The sequence below is a fragment of the Acomys minous genome (assembly GCF_964271855.1).
Source record: "Acomys minous genome assembly, chromosome: 5".
In the NCBI taxonomy this organism is placed as follows: domain Eukaryota; kingdom Metazoa; phylum Chordata; class Mammalia; order Rodentia; family Muridae; genus Acomys; species Acomys minous.
The window spans coordinates 31,069,007-31,090,364 of record NC_140494.1 but is presented as its reverse complement, the minus strand read 5'-3'; the positions used below and the strand labels follow the sequence as shown (position 1 = coordinate 31,090,364).

The 21,358-nt window shown below is 42.5% G+C and overlaps 1 protein-coding gene across 14 annotated transcripts in view; it reads left to right on the top strand.

Moving 5' to 3' along the window:
- The window catches only part of AOPEP (aminopeptidase O (putative)), a 273,680-nt gene that overhangs the window by 28,331 nt on the left and 223,991 nt on the right, over positions 1-21,358 (top strand). For all 14 annotated transcript variants that reach the window (XR_014779644.1, XR_014779645.1, XR_014779646.1 and 11 more), the window contains exon 2: positions 12,799-13,726. Coding sequence is in view for 5 of the 14 variants with exons in the window: in XM_084784051.1 (XP_084640177.1) it covers positions 12,930-13,726 (797 nt within the window). In the remaining 9 variants the exon portion in view is untranslated. The remainder of the gene's footprint in view (positions 1-12,798; positions 13,727-21,358) is intronic.

Below are 21,358 nucleotides of genomic sequence, written 5' to 3'. Positions count from 1 at the left end.
TGCTTCCCTGGTTTCTTTCTCTGTCCATTTGCCATTTGTATATAGGAGGGTTACTAATTTTTGTGAGTTTATTTGGTATCCAGCTACTTTGCTGAAAATGTCTATAAGCTGTAGGAGTTTCCTGATGGATTTTTTTAGGGTTACTCATGTATACTATCATATCATATGAAAATTAAGATACTTTCATTTTCTTCTTTTCAATTTGTATCCCCTTGGTCTCCTTCAGTTGTCTTGTTGCTCTAACTAGAACTTGAAGTACTATATTGAATAGGCATGGAGAGAGTGGACTGTGTTATTTATTTAACAAGCTTTACAGCACAAGAACTGAGCACTATTAATCTATTTTAGGCCTCTAAGCTAGTCTGCCTCCCTCTTTACCAAAGTCCCTGAGGTACTTGCATTTATGGCTTTCTCTGCTGCGGCTGTTGTTTTCTCATGACATCTCCTAGACCTTTGTCCATGGCTCAGTCCCCTCTTTCTCCCTGTTCTCCTTCCCTGGCTGTCAGGAAGTCCCGCCTTATTCTCTCCCCTTCTCAGTGTCTGGCTGGTAAGCTGCTTTATGGGCATATCAGGGGACAGTTGAGCAAAGTTTAAACAGGAGATTCTCAGAATATGGATTGCAACCAGGTATGTGAGATACGTAAATTATCATCATTTGAATCTTTACACAGTATCCAATAACATGCCCACATCTCCCTCTTTTAGACCAATAAAAAGATCTTTCTCTTGTAATAATAAACTACATGCAATAATAATTATGAAAATTATTTGGTAAGATTTACATTTATGTATTTGGCACCCATGGATAAAGTATTCTACTATCTATTCTATCTTGGTGACTTTAAAGTTCTGTACCTAAATCAATTTCTGTCATTCTAAACAACTTAAGTTTAATTGTGAAACTGTTAATTATCTAGTCTTCAACCCCATCCCAGACTTAGGAAGGAATAAATATTACCTGGATATTTAGGAAGTGCAGGAAAACAGCTTCCAAAACTATAGAAATAACATATATAGTTGCCTGGAAAGTTCCCCCAAATTCCTCTATAATGTTCGAGTATCATCTGCAGCCTCAGAATATCTGACAGATTTTTTTGAAGCAGGAATTATGAAGGACTTGCCTACATTGTCCTTGCAAAGCTTAGTGGTTGACTTTCCTCTGACAATTCTGTCATGTTTGGACAGTATTTTGTCTGCAGTTAAAACAAGGGCATTTTCTTCTCCAATTAGGTTACCTCATATGAAGCAAATTTCATGGAGATTCTTTGATGTTCTTTGAAGTGGAACAGGGGTGCTACCAGGAGCAGACCTATCTTGTTCTCCAAAAAGCCTTAAATTAATAAAATATCTTTAAATGACATAATTTGTAGATGTGGAAAAGATGTGGTGTGAAGGAGGCACAGGTGTTTCCTAGAACACATGATCAGCCCGGAGGAGGTTTGTCAGGTGCTGATGTTTACTAGACTGTAGATACATGCGAGCTGAGCCTGTTCTGTAAGTATATGTTAAAGTTGCAAGTGTCGCCAGTGTCGCTTCACAGGTGTGTATGGAGAAGTTAAAGTAGATGGTGCTCTCCACTCACCATAGTCATGAACCTGAAATGAATCAGCAGTCCCTCGGCATATATAGCGTAGGATACGTAAAGGGCTTGGAAAGAGACATGGAGTGGTTCTCCTGGAGGATGGGACTGTGTCTAAGTCGCTCTCAGGCCACACTGACACATAGCTTCATTAGCTGTGCGTGAATCCTCCAGAGTCTTCTGGGGCTGCTGAGATGAACTTTTAAGCATTGGAACACAAAACATGCATGCTTCAGATCAGCAGTGCATAGCCAAGGAAAGCCAGCCATTGGTTTTGGTAGGGAGAGAGGCTTTTCCATGTTACAGCTTATGACAGCAAGTGGAAAATGCTTCAGTGGGGCAGGCTGGCATTTAAAATCAGAAAAGTAACAGCCCAAAGTGCTGAAGTCAACAGACTTTTTAGAAATATGGTTACCATTTGCTGAGAAAGCCTTTCAGAGTAGCCACAGACATGTGTTTGCAACCACAGTCAGTTCATTTTCCCCCTAAATGTGGGACTGTGACCTCGATTGACGCCAGGAAAAGCTGTGTGTTTCCAGAGAAGGGAGATTCAATTCATGCACAAATTCAAGGCAAGAAGGAAAAGTTGGTGAGAGAGCAGCAAGGTACGTGGTCACATATTACACTCAGTTTAGATGACGACGCTGCTGTTCATTGTCTCCTGGGAGTGGCTTTAAATACATTTTCTCAGAGAGAGAGAGAGAGAGAGAGAGAGAGAGAGAGAGAGACAGGGAAAAGAAGAAGAAGAAGAAGAAGAAGAAGAAGAAGAAGAAGAAGAAGAAGAAGAAGAAGAACAACAACAACAACAACAACAACAACAACAACAACAACAACAACAAAAGAAGAAGGGAAGAGAGGGAGGGAAAAGAAAAGAACTAAGGAAGAGAGAGAAAGAGAGAGAGAGAAAGAGAGAGAAAGAGAGAGAGAGAGAAGGAAGAAGAGGGAAGGAGGGAGAGAAAAAGAAGAATCACAAAAGTGAGTAACTAACTACTGGACTATGAATTGAAAAAGATAGGTAAGGATGTGAAGAATCTTTGAATGATAGTAATTTGAACAGTATAAATGAGACGCCATGTGACCTGGAGGGGAAATCTCCAAGGTAAAGTGTCAGCAGGTGGAAAAGTTCATCTCTTGTAAACAGAGGAGATATGTTCGACTTTTGTCCAAAGTGCTGTGCCTCTCTGGGTCTTGTGGTCTATAGCTGTAAAACAAGAGATCTGGATTGAATGTGCCCAAAGAAGTTTTACAGTCCAATGAAGTAAAAACAGGATAAACTAGCAAACAGAACTGTAGGACATCTCTACAGAGGTGTCATCAGTGGTGGAAGTGTGTCAAGGCCTGTGTTTGATCCCTAGAACTGTGTACATCAATACTGGCAACAGGGCCAGGGGTAGCTCATTTATAAAGATAGAGACCTTTTGATGTCAGGAACAGGGGGAGATTATTGAAAAAAGAAAAACTGTCGAGAGAGAAACAGGAAAGGCAGTAAGGGTCTAAGTATAGTAAAGAGGGGTGCTGATGGCTAGTTTCCGTCAGTTCCTTCCTTGTAGCAGAGAGACTTGGCTGTGACTTCACTTCTTAAGAAGGAAGACACATCATGTGCTACAGTTAGGTGTGTTTCGCTCAGCTCCCTTTTGATTTCAAGGCGCAGTCCTCGCCATAGAACATTCTTTTCTCTTCTAGTCTTATATCCTAAATGGAGGAAGCAGGAGCTCTTCTGGGAGCTCTGACCTGTTTCAGCATGGCCAATATCATATGAGTAATTTTCAGTAAGCCACACTCCAAGTTTAGTTCTCATCAATAATAGTGCAGGTAGTTTAATATCTACTGTAATTCTCCATATGATCAGAAATCATGTGCAAAAGTCCCCAAAAGCTGGTGTTCAAAAGAGACAGTGGTCCCTTTATTGTTCCCACTGCATTAGGAAGAGGTGTTAAGTTAATTACAAAGAACTGGAGGTTTCTTTGAATTTCATTTTGGCTGAGTTGGAGCCCAGTAAATCCGCTGAGAATGAGTCATCAAGTGTGGGGCTGGACAGGTTAGGAAGCAAGACTTAGCATGGCCTCCATGGAGAAAATACTGGAGAGTCTGCTGAAGAGAACCAAAGCTTGTCAGTCCAGTGACAAATAACACAGTCATGTAAAGTTCACAACCAAAACAGAGTGAGGCAAACACTAGCTGTGGTAGCACTTGCAGGCTGAGGCCAGACTGAGCAGCATAGAAACCCAACTGCTCAAACAGCAGGCACTTGAGAAACATCGGTGATTGGCCACCAAAGAACCACCTCCTGGGGTTGATAGTGACAGTTTTGAAAACCAGCCTGCCAGGGTGAGGCTCTAAGTTAGCTGCTCAGCAGTATTCTTTGCTACACTGGACATGGCTCTGTAGGACATATTGTACTCTTAAATTATACACATTTTCAGAAATAAATGCAAGAGTCTATTGAGGTCAGCTAGTGAGTAGCTTTGTCTTTGTGCCAATAAATGCTAAACTGTCTCCTCAGTTGTGATAGTTTAGACATTTTTCTATGTGTTCCTGCCTTTCCCTCTTTCTCCCTTTACATCTCACCCCAACACTGTGTGTGTGTGTGTGTGTGTGTGTGTGTATGTACACGCGTGCACGTGCACGCGCGTAATGTCTGAAGTGCTCCAGACACCAGCAGAACTAACTTTTCACGGTGATTTCTGTTAGTAGATGCAGTTGATATCAGAAGTTCAGTGGAGATTGTGTAGAAAGTAACCGGCCCTCACTTACCGTTTTATACACTGCCTTGTCTAGTACCAAGACAGATACCAGCTTCTACAGATCACTGTCTGTTCCTGTTATATTTAAATTCATCACCAAGCCAAGTCTGGTGGCCCACACCTACAACCCCAACATTCAGGGGCAAAGGTAGGTTTTACTGCGAATTTGAGCCACCCTTGTCTGAAAGCAAAGTAAATACTAAAGTAAAATACAGTCATTAAACAGATATTTTGGTTAGAGAGAAGGAGGGACCCAGGAAGGATTTTTAAGGCCCTTGAACTGAGGTTTGGATGGAGAAAAGAATTTGACAAATGGATATGAGAGGGAGGAGCCAGGAGTAGTACTGAAAGTAAGTATATGTCAAAGGAGGGAGGAGTCAGGACCACTCCAGTCCCAACTGTGGGGAGGTCTGCCTTGAGCAGACACTTACTCTATAGGAGGCCATGCTACTGAAGGTTAGGTGAGATCAGAATGGGGAAGTCACTAGGGACAAGGTAGAAACTCAGTTGGGCTGTTTGCTAGAGGGAAATTGTAGCAGAACATGCCAGGGAAGGTCTAGTAGGGGCAGATAAGCTAGGAGAGAAAGGGAGGGGCAAAGTAGAGATGGGGGGGCAGTGCTCAATTAGCTTAAAATGAAGCAAATAGTGGCTCTGCAGTTGATAAAGAAATAGTTCTAGGAAGTTTTAAAATACAAAGGTTTAAATATTCTCTTCTGTCATCATGTTTTATTTCTTCCCCTGACATTTGTTGCTGATTTTTTGGTAAAAGAAAAGCAGCATATGCTAAAAGAAATCAGGTACATGTCAAGGACTGAACTGATTCAAAGAATTTTTCCTGTAGCTGTATTGCTATCATGTACAAATACCTTTTGATTCAGATCTTTTCTGAAGAACTTGTACATTGTATCACAACATCTGCTTCTACATTTTAATCTCTCTCTTCCCTTTTATAGATATTTGCATACTTTTTTCCCAAATAAGACCTTTTGTTTGCCACAAGAAAGCTATTACCCAGAATGTTAATGGGTTTTCAGCTATTAAGATGTAATGTATATCTTGAGTATTTAACTATAAATTTTAAAAGTCTCCATGAACAATCTCAAAGGAATAGTTAGAACGCACTCCTGGTAAATTGGCTCATTTTTCTGTAATTTACTGGAAGTGCTGATAGGAGAGCAGTCCTAATGTGAAAAGTGCATTAATCCCTGGAGTTATATTGTGTGGATTAAATTATTACTCTCAAAGAATACAATGTGAGGCCATTTACCCCTCATTCACACTTGTTACTTAGAATCACAGTAGAAAAGCAATCACTTGGGATCCAAGATGGCAGCGCTGAACACACACTGTATCTGATCTGCAGGACGGAGACTAGGGACCCAGCTGGCAGCTACAGACTGCAAGACTTGGAGAGCCCTAGGTGAGAAGGGTCTGCACAGTGCGGAGCACAAGTGGGTCTGGCCTTGGGCCATCCAACTGGCCCATAGAGGATAGAGAATGGAGGATGGGTGCCCAGTCCCAGGACTCTGGACCCATACGTGCCTGCTAGCTGCAGTAGCTGGGACTGAACTGTGGGTAGTGAAGCACCAGAGTCTGGATCTACTGGCCTGGGGAGAAACCAGGAAAATGGGTGGATCTGACCTCAGACCACCCCACCAGTCCACAGAAAGCCCCAGGGGCCGGCAACCACGAGGGCACTGTATCCAAAGCCCAGCAAAGTCTATTGTGCCAAACCTGCACTCTTTCTCTCTCCCTCTGACTGAACTGTGGGCTACAGAGAAACAGCGTCAGTGTCTGCTGGCCCAGAGGGAACCCAGAGTGTGGATCTGGCATAGATTTGACCTCAGATCATCCTGCCAGTCCACAGAGGAACCTAGGGCCCATGTGGCGGCCAGGTGGCTGTGGGCATGTTCTCCAGCTATAGCTCCATAGCTGCATTGTCAGGTTGACTAATCTAAGGTGGCAAGGCCTGAACGAATTGGGCAGAAACCTAGTTAGCTGCCCCGGTGGGCTATTCCTGCACACTTGGGTGGGACAGAACTGGCCTGAGCAGATCTGGTGGATGCCTAGCCAGCCACCACAACCCAGCGGGGTTCATGTGCTCTTGGGCAGGGCTAAACCTGCCTGGAGGGATCAGGAAGAAGCCTAGCCAGCTACCACAAGCCTGAGGGCAGTATCTGCTCTCTCAGGCGGGACTGAACCTAGGCCCCACAGCCTGGACACATCAGGGGGAAGCCTTGCCAACCACCACAAGCCAATAGGGGAATCTGGCAGTCTAGGGCAGACTGAGCTTAGGCCCCCAAAGCCCCAGTGCCTGAGAGCAGTGTTTTCAAAGCCCAGCCAAAGGCAGGACTACTGGCTGTACCTACACTACCTCAAACTGATCCGTGGGCTGCAGAACACCAGCACCAGCTCTGTTGACCCAGTGGGGAGCCCAGGGTGTGGAGCAAAGTCCCCTGGAACTGAAACCAAGTAACCTGGCTGATCCAGGGAAAGGTTCTTTGATCTCCACAGGTAAGGGTTCCCGACCTATAGACACTCAGCAACAAACTATTCTCAATGACCAGTGAAGGATACCAGAAACTACCTCCCAATGTCAGAGAGAGCAAGATGAATAAAGACCAGCGTAAAAACACAAACAACAAAAACTAAACTAATATGCCATCTCCAGAACCCAGCTATCTCAAAGAATTCAACCTTGGGAACTCAAACACAACTGAAGCACAAAAAAAAATAAAATAAAATTTAAAAAAATGACCTCAAATCCTTACTAATGAAGATGATAGCAGAGGAAAGGAATAAAATCCCTAAACAAATACAGGAAGATGCAGCCAAACAGATTGAGGACATTAGAGAGGTCTATAGAGAGGAAATGAAGAAATTCAGGAAAATACAAACAATCAGATGAAGGAAATCAATGAAACAGTTCAAGATCTGAAGATGAAAATGGAAACAATGATAAAAAGCACAGATAGAAGAAAGCCAGAAATGAGAGAATTTATAGAAGAAAGCAGGAAATACAGAGGTAGGTTTCTCTAATAGAATTCAAGAGATGGAGGAAAGAATCTTGGGGGTAGAAGATATAATAGAAGAATTTGATGCAACCATCAAAGAAAGTGTTAAATCTGAAAAATTTCTGACACAAAACATCCAAGAAATTAAAGGCACCATGAAAAGACGAAACCTAAGGATAATAGAAATTGAGGAAAGAGAAGACGCCCTGTTCCAAGGCCCAGAAATTATTTTCAACAAAAATCATAGAAGAAAATTTCCCCAATTTAAGGAGGGAGATGCATATAAACATATGAGGCCTACAGAACACCAAATAGAATAGTCCAGAAAAGAAAATCCTTCCATCACACAATAATCAAACATAAAATATACAGAACAAGAAAAAAATATTAAAAGTAGCAAGGGAAAAAGGCCAAGTAACATATAATGGCAAACCTATCAGAATTATACTCGACTTTCTCAGTAGAGACCATAAAAGCCAGAAGGGACTGGGAAGAGGTCCTGCCAACCATAAGAGACCACAGATGCCAGTCCAGACTACTATACCCAGTGAAACTTTCAATAACCACTGGTAGAGAAAGCAAGATATTCCATGACAAATATTCAAACAGTACCTATCCACAAATCCAGCCCTACAGAAGTTATTAGAAGGAAAACTCAAACCCAAAGTGACAAACTACAATGAAAATAACACAGGAAATAGATAGCTTCACTGTTGCAAAACATAACCACACAAACACTACTGAAACCAACATCAAAATCAAGGGACTTAACAGTCATGGGTCATTAATATCTCTCAACATCAATGGTCTTAATTCTCTAATAAAAAAAACACAGACTAACTGCATGGATGTATAAACAAGGCCCAACATTCTTCTGCATTCAAGAAACACATCTCAGCCACAAGATAGATATTACCTCACAGTAAATGGCTGGAAAAAGGTATTCCAAGAAAATGGACACAAGATACAAGCTGGTGTAGCCATTTTAATATCTGGTAAAATAGACTTTCAATCAAAATTAATCAAAAGAGATAAAGAAGGACACTTCATACTCATCAAAGATAAAGTCAACCAAGATGACATCACAATTCTGAACATCTATGCCCCCAATACAAGGGTACTCACATTTGTAAAAGAAATACTAACAAAGCTTAAACCATACATCGACCCAACACATTAATAGTGGGAGACTTCAACACCCCATTTTCACCAAAAGATAGGTCAATGAAACAGAAACTAAATCGAGAAATAATGAAACTAACTGATATCATGAATCAAATGGATCTGACAGATATCTACAAAACTTTTCACCTGAACAAAAATATTATATCTTCTCAGCACCTCATGGAACCTTCTCCAAAATTGATTATATAGTAGGTCACAAAGCAAGCCTCAACAGACACAAGAAGATTGAAATAAAACCTTATATCATGTTAGATGATCACCATGGACAACAACAAAAATAACAAAAAGCCTACACACACATGGAAACTAAACAACTCTCTCTCTACTTAATGACAACTGGGTCAGAAAAGAAATAAAGAAATTAAGGACTTCCTAAAATTCAATGAAAATGAAGGAACAATATTCCCAAATTTATGGGACACATTGAAAGCAGTGCTAAGAGGAAAATTCTTAGCACTAAGTACCTTCATAAAAAAAAAATTGGAAACATCTCATATAGGCAATTTAATGAGACATCAGGAAGCCCTGGGAAAAAGATGCAGAAACACTGAAGAGGAGGAGACGGCTGAAAATAATCAAACTCAGGGCTGAAATCAATAAATTAGAAACAAAACAACTCAAAGCATCAACTAAACTAAGAGCTGCTTCTTTGAGAAAATAAACAAGATAGATAAACCATTAGCCAAACTAACTAAAAGGTAGAGAGACATTATCCAAATCAACAAAATCAGAAATGAAAAGGGAGACATAACAGACATTGAAGAAATACAAAGAATCATTAGTTCCTCCTTTAAAGGCTTATATGCCATGAAATCTAAAGGAAATGGACAATTTTCTTCACCAATTCCACTTGCCAAAGTTGAATCAAGATCAGATAAACAAATTAAATAGCCCTATTTCTCCTACAGAAATAGAAGCATTCATCAAAAGTCTCCTCCCCCCCAAAAAACAAAACAAAACAAAACAACAAAAAAAAAACAAAGAAAAAAAAAACCCTAGGATCAGATGGTTTCCGTGTAGAATTCTACCAGACCTTCAAAGAAGAGCTAATACCGATACTCTTCAAGCTACTCCACAAAATAGAAATGAGGCCACAGTCACTTTGATACCTAAACCTCACAAAGACCCAACAGGATCATCTCCTCAGATGCCGAAAAAGCATTTCACAAAATCCAACACCCATTTATGTTTAAAATTTTGGAGGGATAAGGGAAACAAGGCACATACCTAAACTTGATAAAGGCTATATACAGCAAGCCAATAGCCAACATCAAATTAAATGGAGAGAAACTCAAGGAAATTCCATTAAAATCAGCGACTAGACAAGGCTCCCCACTTTTTCCATATCTCTTCAATATAGTTCTTGAAGTTCTAGCTAGAGCAATAAGACAACAAAAGAAGATCAAAGGGATCCAAATGGGAAAGGAGGAAATCAAATTATCTTTATTCCCAGATAAAAGGATAGTCTACATAAGTGACCCCCAAAAGTCCACCAAAGAACTACTCCAGCTGATAAACACCATCAGCAAAGTGGCCGGATACAAAATTATCTCAAAAAAGTCAGTAGCCTTCCTATATACAAATGACAATCATGCTGAGAAAGAAATTAGGGAAACTACATCCTTCACGATAGCAACAAGTAATATACAGTATCTAGGAGTAACTCTAACCAAGCAAGTCAAAGACTTTTTTGGAAAAAAAAAAACTTCAAATCTCTGAAGGAGATTGAAGGTGACATCAGAAGATGGAAAGGTCTCTCTTGTTCATGGATCGGGAGAAATAACATAATAAAAATGGCCATCTTACCAAAAGCTATTTACAGATTCAATGCAATCCCTATCAAAATACCTACACAAAAATTAAAGACATTGAAAGATCAATTCTCAACTTCATATGAAAAAAAAAAAACCAGAATAGCTAAAACAATCCTGTACAATGAAAGATCCTCCGGAGGACTCTCCATCCCTGATTTCAAGCTGTACTATAAAGCAACAGTAATGGTACTGGCATCTAATCGAAGACCCAGAAATAAATCCACATACCTATGGATACTTGAAATTTGACAAAAGAAGCCAGATCTATTCAATGGAAAAAGGATAGCATCTTCAACAAATTGTGGTGGTCTAACTGGATGTCTACATGTAGAAAGATGCAAGTAGATCCATATTTATCACCATGCACAAAACTCAAGTCCAAGTGGATTAAAGACCTCAGCATAAAACCAGAGACACTAAATTGGTTAGAAGAAAGAGTGGGGAAGAACCTGGAACTCATTGGCACAGGAAACAACTTCCTGAACAGAATACCAACAGCCCAGGCTCTAAGGTCAACAATTAATAAATGGGACTTCATGGGGCTGAGAAGCTTCTGTAAGGCAAGAGACACTGTCAACAGAACAAAGCGACAGCCTACAGACTGGGGAAAGATCTTCACCAACCCTACATCTGACAAAGGTCTAATATCCAAAATATATAAAGAGCTCAAGAAATTAAACACCACCAAAACAAATAACCCAATTAAGAAATGGGGCTCAGAATTAAACAGAGAATTCTTAACAATGGAATATCAAATGGCTGAGAAACACTTAAAGAAATGTTCAACATCCTTAGTCATCAGAGAAATGCAAATCAAAATGACTCTGAGATTCCATCTTACACCATCAGAATGGCTAAGATCAAAAACTCAATTGACAGCACATGTTGTCAGGGATGTGGAGAAAGGGGAACACTCCTTTGCTGGAGGGAGTGCAAACTGCTACAACCACTTTGGAAATCAATCTGGTGCTTTCTCAGAAAAATGGGAATAGGGCTACCTCAAGACCTAGCTATTCCACTCCTTGGAATATACCCAAAAGATGTTCCACCACACAACAGGGACATATGCTCAACTACGTTCATAGCAGCCTTATTTGTAATAGCCAGAATCTGGAAACAATCTAGATGTCCCTCATTCAAAGAATGGATAAAGAAACTGTGGTACATTTACACTATGAAATACTTTCAGCTAATAAAAACAAGGAAATACTGAAATTTGCAGAACTAGAATGATTATCCTGAGTGAGTTAATCCAGACCCAAAAAGAAACACATGGTATATACTCACTTATAATTGGGCACTAGCCCAACAGGGATGTTACCTGAAAGTCTTCACTTAGCAGGAGATTGGGATAGATGCTGGGACTTCCTGTTGGGACTCCAGGTGAGAGGGGTATGGGAGAATGGGGAAATAGAATGATCCAGAGGGTCCTAGAAACCTACAAGAAGACCGTCAAGGCTGGTGGATCTGTACCCAGGGGGATCTGCTCAAATTACTGTACCAACCAAGGACAATGCATGCAGTAAGCCTAGAACCCCTATTCAGATCTATCCAATGAACAGGACATTCTCCACAGTTGTGTGGACGGCAGAGACTGACTCGGACGTGAACTCTGGTGCCCTCTATTTGACCACTTTCCCTTGGCAGGGAGGCCTGGTGGCACTCAGAGGAAGAGTAAGCAGGCTACCAAGATGAGACTTGATAGGCTGTGTTCATATGGTGGGGGAGGAGGTCTCCTTCTGTCACAGACCTACGGGAGGGAAATAGGGTGAAAGAGGGAGGGAGCGGGGAATGGGAAGATACAAGTGAGGTGATAACAATTTAGATGTAATCTGAATAAATTATTTAAATAAAATTAAAAAACACAGAAAAAGTATAAAGAAGTTATTTCAACACCTACATTTTATAAGGTACTGCCTATGTTTTCTGTGTTTTAGGTTTGTGTTTAGTTATGTAATTGACTTTGAATTAGTTTTCAAAATTTTGTGTGTATGCAAGGTATTCACCACTGATCTAGTTTCATTCTTCTGCATGCGGACGTCCTCTTTTGTTATTTGCTTAAGATGCTGTCTTTTTTATCAGGTTATGTTTTTTTGGAATCTTTGTCAAATATAAATGGCTGCATTTACTTAAAAAAAAAAAAGAAAAAGAAAAAGAAATCACCTTCTGATGCACAAAATTAGAAATGATACATTTAATATCTTTTTAAAACAAGAGGCAGTATTAGTTGTAGTTTTGCATAAGAATTGCTTGTTTCTGAAACAAAGACTGTGTCCCTTTAGTACTTTAGAAGTCAGTAATATAGATTTTATCTTGTCAGAAAGATGAGCCTTCTTTCTTTCCTGAGCATCTGCTGCATTGGACATTGCTAGATATGGTAGCCAACCTGCAGAATCTGCAACTGCAGAGACATTTAGAGTCTTATTTGGAATTTTATCTAACCATACTTTTTTCTTCACCAGGGAACGGAAAGTCGTGAAAACATAACTTGTGACGGCGGGTGCTTCTTATTTGGTAAGGCAGCCATTTGTGACTCTGAGCGACTAGAGGAAATAGGAAGCCTCAGGAGAGACTGCTAGCTTCTGACTGCACCATGGACACAAAACTGGACCCTTCCCGGGACGATCTGCCACTAATGGCCAATACCAGCTACATGCTTGTGAAGCACTACATATTGGATTTGGATGTGGATTTTGGAAATCGAGTCATTGAGGGCACCATAGTGCTTTTCTTTGGAGAAGGAAACAGATGTAAAAAACAGATGAATTCCATCCAGAAAACCTTCCAGATGGAGTCAGAAGAAACCTACACACTTAAGACAGCTGAACCCTGCTATGTTTCTGAGATGGATGCAAGTACCTTCTCACCTAAGATGAGTTATAGAGAATTTGCAGTCTGTGGTAAAGATGATCAAGATGCCTTTGATGATGGTGGTATCCATGACAACCAGCAACAGGATTCTGAGATCTCTAGCTCAAAGTACTGCTGTGACACAGGGAATCATGGGAGTAAGGATTTCTTGCTAGTGTTGGACTGCTGTGATTTATCTGTGCTAAAGGTAGAGGAGGTGGATGTGGCCGCTGTGCCAGGCCTTGAGAGATTTACAAAGGCTTCCAAGCTTGCAGCTACTCCTGAGAAGCTCAGGCGTGAGATCGTGCATGACCTCGTGGCTCTGCCTGCAGATTGCTGGAGGGAGCAGTTAGACTGCTACACTCGCTGCAGCCGGGCTCCTGGATGTGGGGAACTCGGCTTTTACACTGACAGCTGGAGCTTACAGATCAGGAAGATGGGGGTTCAGACAGCGGCTGACTTTCCTCGTGCCATCAGGATACGGTATAAAACCAAACCCGACGGGCAGTCGGTGACTTGGACCTCAGACCAGAGTGGCAGGTAGGTGCACTTTGTCCCTAATCTCATGCATTTCAGGACGCTCCCTGAGAAGAGGCTGAGTCTGTGGGGTGATTTGGCTTGTTCCGTAGCCTTACCCAGGCAGCAGCTAAACCCCTAAACATGCTGAGCTGTTTATAAGATCCCCTCCTGTAGCTTAGGATGGAGAGAGCCTTTGACTCAGCTCCAGCATTTCTGAGCTAGAAGCTTGAGAGGGCAGCTTGCTGCTGGAGTGCGGAGCCTGGCTGTTGGTTGGCAATCACTAGTGGGGGCTTGTAGAGAGTGCTTTATGAAAATACCCTCTGACCCCACGGCTCCCAGGCAGGGTGGGTGTGAAGCTAGGTCAGCCGTGCTGTGTGATACTCTGTACCTGTCTCTCAGTGGCTGTGTCATTTGATATTAACTTCCAGTGCAGGAGAGAGGTGCTTCTGAGGAGTAAAGCAGTCAGTCCAGTGGAGAGCGCCCACTAGTTTCTTGGGGTGTGGCTTGTGGTCTCTGGTAGCAGCAGGAAGATGCCAATTCTTAGAGTGAGAGAGCCCTTTAGCTTTGTATTGTTGGCTTTTTTTTTTTTAGTTGTTCAGACTTTAGAACATGAGAATGTCTAAATCAAATCGTGTTCGTTCTTCACTGTTCACCTATTTCTTTAACGGAATCAGCACAGTGAGTCACTGAAGAGGAAGAGGAGGGAGAAAGCTGCTCGTCTGTGAGCTGCTGCTGAGAACATTCTCTTAGAACATCGGCCCCTTTGATGGAAGTGGTGGTCTCTGGCAATTGCTTGCATTTTTTTTCCCTCACTCCTTCCCCAAATCCTTTTAGATTTGCTTTCAAAAAGCCACTTTGGCGTTGAGCTCTAATTAGCCTGTCCATTGCCTGTAATCTTTCCTCTTGCTCTGGTTTCCAGGCCTCTCAGAGGGAGTTTACTTCCTGCCTTATTTCTGCTAGAGTTTGAGGAATCTCTTGAGAAATTGCAGGGTTGGAACAGAGTTGCATGAGTCCAAAGGCAAAGTGCACCTCACTGGGCGTCCTTTAGAGACTGTGAAGGAGCACGTTTTCTTATTGTGGTTTCAAAACTTTCAGAATTACTGACGATTTTCATCAAGGTTAACCATATAATGCTATTGAATATTTGAGCAGTTTTTATACCCCTAGATGCTTCACTTTTGAACTAACATTCTGGAGAAAGAGGAACCCTTGACAGTTGGAAGTCATGTTGGTAGCCTCAGATGGGTCCTTCTACCCTAAGTGCTAACTACAAAGACAGGTGTGAATCCATTGTGTGTAGCTGGCCTGGTATCCCTGGAGAAAGGACGACACAAGGATTTGCTCTTGATGTCTCCATGTGGCATGAGGCAGTAAACACCTGGTGTGACAGAAGCCTTTATGCGGTGTTGTAGCTTGTGCTGTCCATGGAGTCAGAAGAGGAGAGATTGATTTTAGAAGGAGACTCCAGAAAGCTGCTCTTTCTCTCCCTTTTTGGGGGGCGTATTTGTGAGTCTTTGACAGAGCCAAGATACCCATCTGTGGATAGCCACAAATCTCACTAAGCTCTTCCACGTGGCTAAGGATAAGAAGCTAGGTGTTGTGGCTTCACGCCTACAATCCCAGAGGCACGCAGAGACAGGAGGGTTATCAAGAATGCGAGACCAGATTGGGCTTCAGAATGAGGGCCTGATTCAAATAAATCACCTCAGGAGGCGTAAGTGTGTCCAGCTGACTACCTAGGAACTGGGAGCTTTCAGCTGGCCAAGATCTAGGTTTAGGGACAAACTGTGTCCCCCTGGTGATGTGGGTGAAGCACCAGGCATCTCTCATGCTCGGGTTCCATCAGTGGCTTGTGTTTATTCCCCTCACACTGTAAAGAACAGGGCGGCAGCAACTTTGTTTGGTAATAAGTAAGTAAATGAAGTCATAACCATTTTGGAGGGCAGACCTTCCCAGGATAAAAAGTAAAATGTAACAAGATGGTGAAACAACCTCCCTAGGGAAAATGGAAATGTGTCACCCTAGCTAACTTGGCTTTTGATTTCTTTTTTATACATGCATGAGTTTGTGCTATGCATACATGTGCACATGCATGTACACATGTTCATGCATACATGTGGAAGTCAACAACTGACATTGTGTGGTATTTTTCTCAGTCAATTTCTGCTTTATGTATTGTAACAGAATATCTTCCTTGAACCCAAACATCACTGATTTGGCCTATCTAGCCAGCCTGCCCTAGGGAGCCCCTGGTCTCAATTTATGTGGGTCCTGGGGAGCCAGACTCGATTCCTCACCCATGGGCAGCAGATGCTTTGTCCTCTCAGGAGGTTGCTGAAAGTAGATCACCCAGCTCTCTATCTTAGCCACTTAAGGGTTGTGCCAATTCTTGCACCTAAGTGTCCTTGCCTGAGTCCTAGAATACTACTAGATTGCAGGTGACATTTCAGAGTGAGTGATAGAAGCAATCCTCACAAACAACCCAGTGGCACACTTCTTACACAGATGTTTTCTTATGTGCTGTGTGTGTCTTTCTAAATAACTTGAGGGCAAGAATAAGCCAAGAATGTGCAAAGGTGAAGAGAAATGGGGGATGTAATATGTTTCTGAGTATAGGACCTCAGGACTCCTAAGGAACTATAAAGTGGAGGTCTACTTGAAGGGCTTGTGCTTTCTTCATTTTCCTTGCATTTCCATGCCACTAAAGGAAAAGTCATTTAAAAGCTAAGGCCTCCCTTTTAGTGAGCCCCCTTTCCCCCCAGTGATCATGATGGTAGCTGGGAAGGCAGCCAGCTGCTCCAGGAAGTCTGGCTTCTGAGCTGATGATGTCAGCGAATGAGAGCAAGTGGAGAAGACGCTGCGGTCAGTGCAGAAACTGTTATTCAAAACTATAATTTAGGGGAATAAATAACCTGAGGAATAAATATTAAACTTTAAACTTTGCTGCAGCACTTGTGATAGTTCTTCGTTTTAGAAAAGATCAGGGTGAAGCTGTAAGCACTAACTTCTCTGGCATAGCCATTCAGTTGTTGGACCAAGGAAGGTGCACACGGCCATATTTTTAGATTAACTCCAAAGCCAGATGTTAGACATACATACTGCTACCCCACTGATTTAGCTTCATTGCTTTGTAGCTCAGTACACAAGAAAGCTTTAAAGAATGAGTAGAAGGCTCAGATTTCTGTTTATTTAATATTCATGCATGTATGTAATGTGTTTGGGTCCAGCTCCTTCCCTATTCACCCTTCTTACTCCCCACTCCTCCTTTCTTCTCCCTTTCTCCCTCTCCTTCCCTCTCTCCCTTTCTCCTTGTCCCCACCCTTGCCCTCCCAGCCCCCACCCCCACCATTTTCTCCCTTTCTCACTCTGCCTGTATGTGTGTGGGTGTGTGGCCATCTGCTGGGGCACAGGCAACCTCTCAGGAACTCCATCCATCCAGCAGCCCTCTGTTGCCAGTGGCTCCTCAGACAGGGTCCGGACTTCACGAGCCCCTCCCCCATCGCTGGGAATTGGTTTCATATATGCATGGCTTGGTTTTATACAGACCTTATACAGTTAAGCCTTTCCATATACTACATTTTAATTTTTTCCCCCTCTCTCAACTCATCCCAGATCTTCCATACCCACCTAATTTTATGTTTGTCCTCTTTTTCAAAAACAAAACAAAGCAAAACAAACCATAAAAACTTAAAACAGATCGATAAAACAAAAGATCAATAAGACAAAAATGTCCAAACAAAGTAAAATGAAACAAAAAGTTTTTAAAAATGTCATTGAGTTCATTTCGTGTTGTCCAATTACTCCTAGGCTTGGGGCCTGTCCTGGAGTGTGATTGACACACACCCAGTGGCATTCTGGGTCTCAGGTGAAGATAGCTTCCTGGTCACGGGTGGGACCCCGTGTCCACTTTTCCCTGCCAGTGCTGCAAGCTGTCTGTCTCAACCCTGTCTCAAACCCTCTCTGAGTTTGCATGCTCATCTGTTGTACCTGGAAGGCACTATTTACTTAGAGTCATCTCTCATGTCCTCTCTGACTCTTAGAATCTTTCTGCCTCCTCTTCTACATAAGCTCCCTGAGTCTTGTACGGATCTTGGCTGTGCATCCATAGCCACTGTGAGTTGTGTGCAACAGTCCCGTGTCACTGCAAATACCCACTGTCTCTTGACTTTTTCTGTTCCCTCTTTCTGTCATAATCCCTGAGCTCAGGATGTGACATAGACGTCTTATTTAGCACTGAGCACCCACACTCCCTATTCTCTGTACACTGACCACTTGTAAGTCATGGTAAGTGTTAGTTACCATGTCCACTGACGGTTGAGAAGTGCATTGTGGATATAATAAAGATAAGAGTATAGGGACTCCCTCTGCCTTGTCACAGAGTCTATGTAAGGTAGCAGCGGTCTGTAGTGTGCCACATCTGAAGATGTGAGCCAATATAAACTGCTTTCCCTCAGGAAAAAAAAAAGTGTAGGGGCAATTTATTACTATGTCCACGTAGCAGAATTAAACTACTAGGATCTCCCCTAGAGCCTGTGACAGCCAGCAGTGGGCTATTAGCCCAGTTAATGATACCAGGTATAGATTCCATTTTGTGGAACAGGCCTTAAGTCCAGTTAGAAAGTGGTTGAATGCTCCTATAACACTCATGATACTATCATACCCGTGGGCATCTTGTGCTAGGCTAGTAGTGTAGCTCACAGGCTTCATAGCTGTATTTGATGGTTGATCTGTTTCTTTCCTGGTAGTGTACATAGAGCCTTCCAGCACTGAGAAAGCCAGCTAGTCGGGATGAAGCTTCCGAGAGAGTCCAGCTTGATTTCTCTAGCCAGTGACTCAAGTATGTGGTGTCTTCAGTAATAAGGTCTTACCATCCAGGTCTGGAGGGCATCCAAGAAAATGGCAGTAGCCTCTGATGTCTGGGGAGGGGATCTATGGGATCCTGACCAACAGCTCTGAGAGGTAACTCATACTGGCAGTGGGATTGTTATGATAATCTATGATGTCTTGAGGAGAGACATTGTTTCCCCGTTTTAGAGTTAACTCCATTTAAACTTTGTTTTTACGTATGTATGCATTTTAGGACACTTCTTTAGTAATAGTTTTCCATATAATCCTTTCAGAGGCCTTTCCTGTTAGTTAACCAGTCGCATATTCCCTCCTCTTTCCCCCTTCCCCATCCCTATGGCATTTAACCCTTCCTGTTCCATTCCTCTCTCCCCTTCATACCACCTGCATTCTGTCTTCCTTTCTTTGCAACCGCTCCTCCCCATGGACCCTTACTAGCTCCCTGACCTCTGGGAGTATTGCCGTTTAGACATAAGACTTAAGTCTGGCATTCACATATAAGAAAACATGTGGAACTTATCTTTCTGAGCCTGGATTACTTCTGAAAGAGTATTTCCAGCTTCATCCATTTCCCGCAAATCTCATATTTATTTACAGTTGAATAGTATTCCATTTTATATATGTGAACCACACTTTCTTTATCCGCTCATCTATGGCTGGACCTGGGTTGCCGCTGTCTCTTGGCTATTGTGACTAGAAGAGCAATGAGGAGTGGTGAGCAGGGATCTCCGCTGTAGGATGTAGGTGCCCAGGAGTGTTAGAGCTGGGTCACGTGGTAGGCATGCTTCCTGCTCTTTTAGGACCTCACTCTGTTTACACTCCCTCCAGCAACGAGTTAGTGTTCCCTTTCCCACACTCACACAAACATTTGTTGACTTCTTTAATTCTTCTTTCTGCCTTTCTTTTCTTTCTTTCTTTCCTTTTTTCTCTGTTTTAACTGGGGTAAAGTGAAATCTCAAAGTAGTTTAAATTTGTATTTCTCTGATGGCTAATGATATTAAATATTTAAAAAACTATTTCTCAGCCACTTGCTTTTGTTTGTTTGTTTTTAATTCTTTGTATGTTATGGAGTCATCTGTCAGGTGACTAGCTGATAAATATTTTTCCCAGTCTAGACTCCCTCCTCACTAGGCTGAGAATGTCCTTTGCTGCACAGAAGTTTTTTAGTCTGAGATTTCAGTTCTTAAGAGAACATCCTGTCAAGCATGGTGCACACCTTTACTCCCAGCACAGGGAAGGCAGCGTCAGACAGGTCTCTGTCATTTCTTTATGTGTAATGTGCAAAGATTTGATGAAAGAATCTCTTCATCCCACCTGACCCTAGGAGGGGCTTCCAGGTGCCAAAGCCTGCCTTTGTCCTTCCAGGAAGCTTGCCTCTCCCACAGGAAAGCTGCCTTTCTTGACTAAGTCCTGTCCATTTCAAAGCATTGTGCCTTTGGATGTGACATCTAGATGATATTGATCAGTTCTGGGCTTGGTAATGTTATCATGAAATGGAATATGAGAGGAGAGGAGGGGTGCCCATCGTTGGTGGAACTTCCTCTACCAGAAATGTTGGATCTCAGTGTGTAGCACAAGAAAGCATGAATTTTGCTCACTGTAGTAGAGACTGTAGCACAGTTTGTTTTTGTTTTTTTTTTTTTTAATTTTTTTTGTTTGTATCATAGTTTTGTTGAGGACACAAACTTGTAAGAATATTAAATGAAAATAATAGGTGGAGATAAATTGGGAACTTCAGAAGCTACTAGACAGTTCTGGCTGAACTCCTGTGTTTGGGACTCCTAGACAGCCGCTTGCGCCAATCCTGGAAAGCCCCTTCAGGCTCCTACTGTCTCCTCATTTCCACAGTTAGTGCTCTAGCTGCTCATCAAAGCCTCTGACAATGACTACCTTGATGGGAAGAGATGAACTTGGAACCTTTCAAAACCACAAGTTGCTCCCTTCTTTCCTGAAAAGGCTGTTCTGTGCAATAGACAGCAAAGAAAGACAGTACATGGTTTGGAGCAGTTTCCTGCAAATTCTCCATTACAATGGCTCTTTAAGGTGACTAGGAAACATGCTGCTCATCTCTGCTTGCCTACTCCATGAAGACAGAGCTCCTTAACCAAAACTGTTCTTCCTCAAGTATGAAGCCATGGACCTGTCTTTCAACCCATTGCACTCCTTCTTACCTCTGATCTTCACTTTCCTCTCATTTGCACGACACTGCAGCCTCATGGGCTCCCGGGGACCTCCCAGGAGGGTTGATTTCCCAAGGCATTTGAGATGAGCCCCTGAGAAAGAATGTTTTCCCTTCTGTGCTAGAAAGAGTCATTTCATCTGGCAGTAAAGGAGTTATAAGCTTCAGAGAAGCCTGGGCTTGCACATGTACATCCACTCTGTAAGGGTGTCAGCAAAGGTGAGGTGGACAGGCTGTGCCTGCCCTGGAAACACAGCTGCATTCGTTTCTGTGAATACACAGCCAGATAACCCATGACAGGTAAAAGGCCAGAGCAGCCCCACCCCATGATAGCCTAATTTAGCAGGCCAGCTGGATATAGTATATTTTTAGGCTGGCTTCAAACTTGGTGTGTAGCTGACACTGGCTGTGAAGCCCCTGTCTCAGTTGTCACCACCTCCCCAGTGCTGAGTGGGGCTTCCAATCTGTGCCTCCATGCCTGGTTTATTAGTGATGAGGTCTGACGCATATCTCTGCCTACCTGCTGTCTTCCAGCTAAGTTTGATTAGTGGGAGATTGCAGTGAACCTAGGCATTCTCCTCGTCCCTGCCCCATGCTAGTCACTTCTGTTGTCTCTGCCCTACTGGACA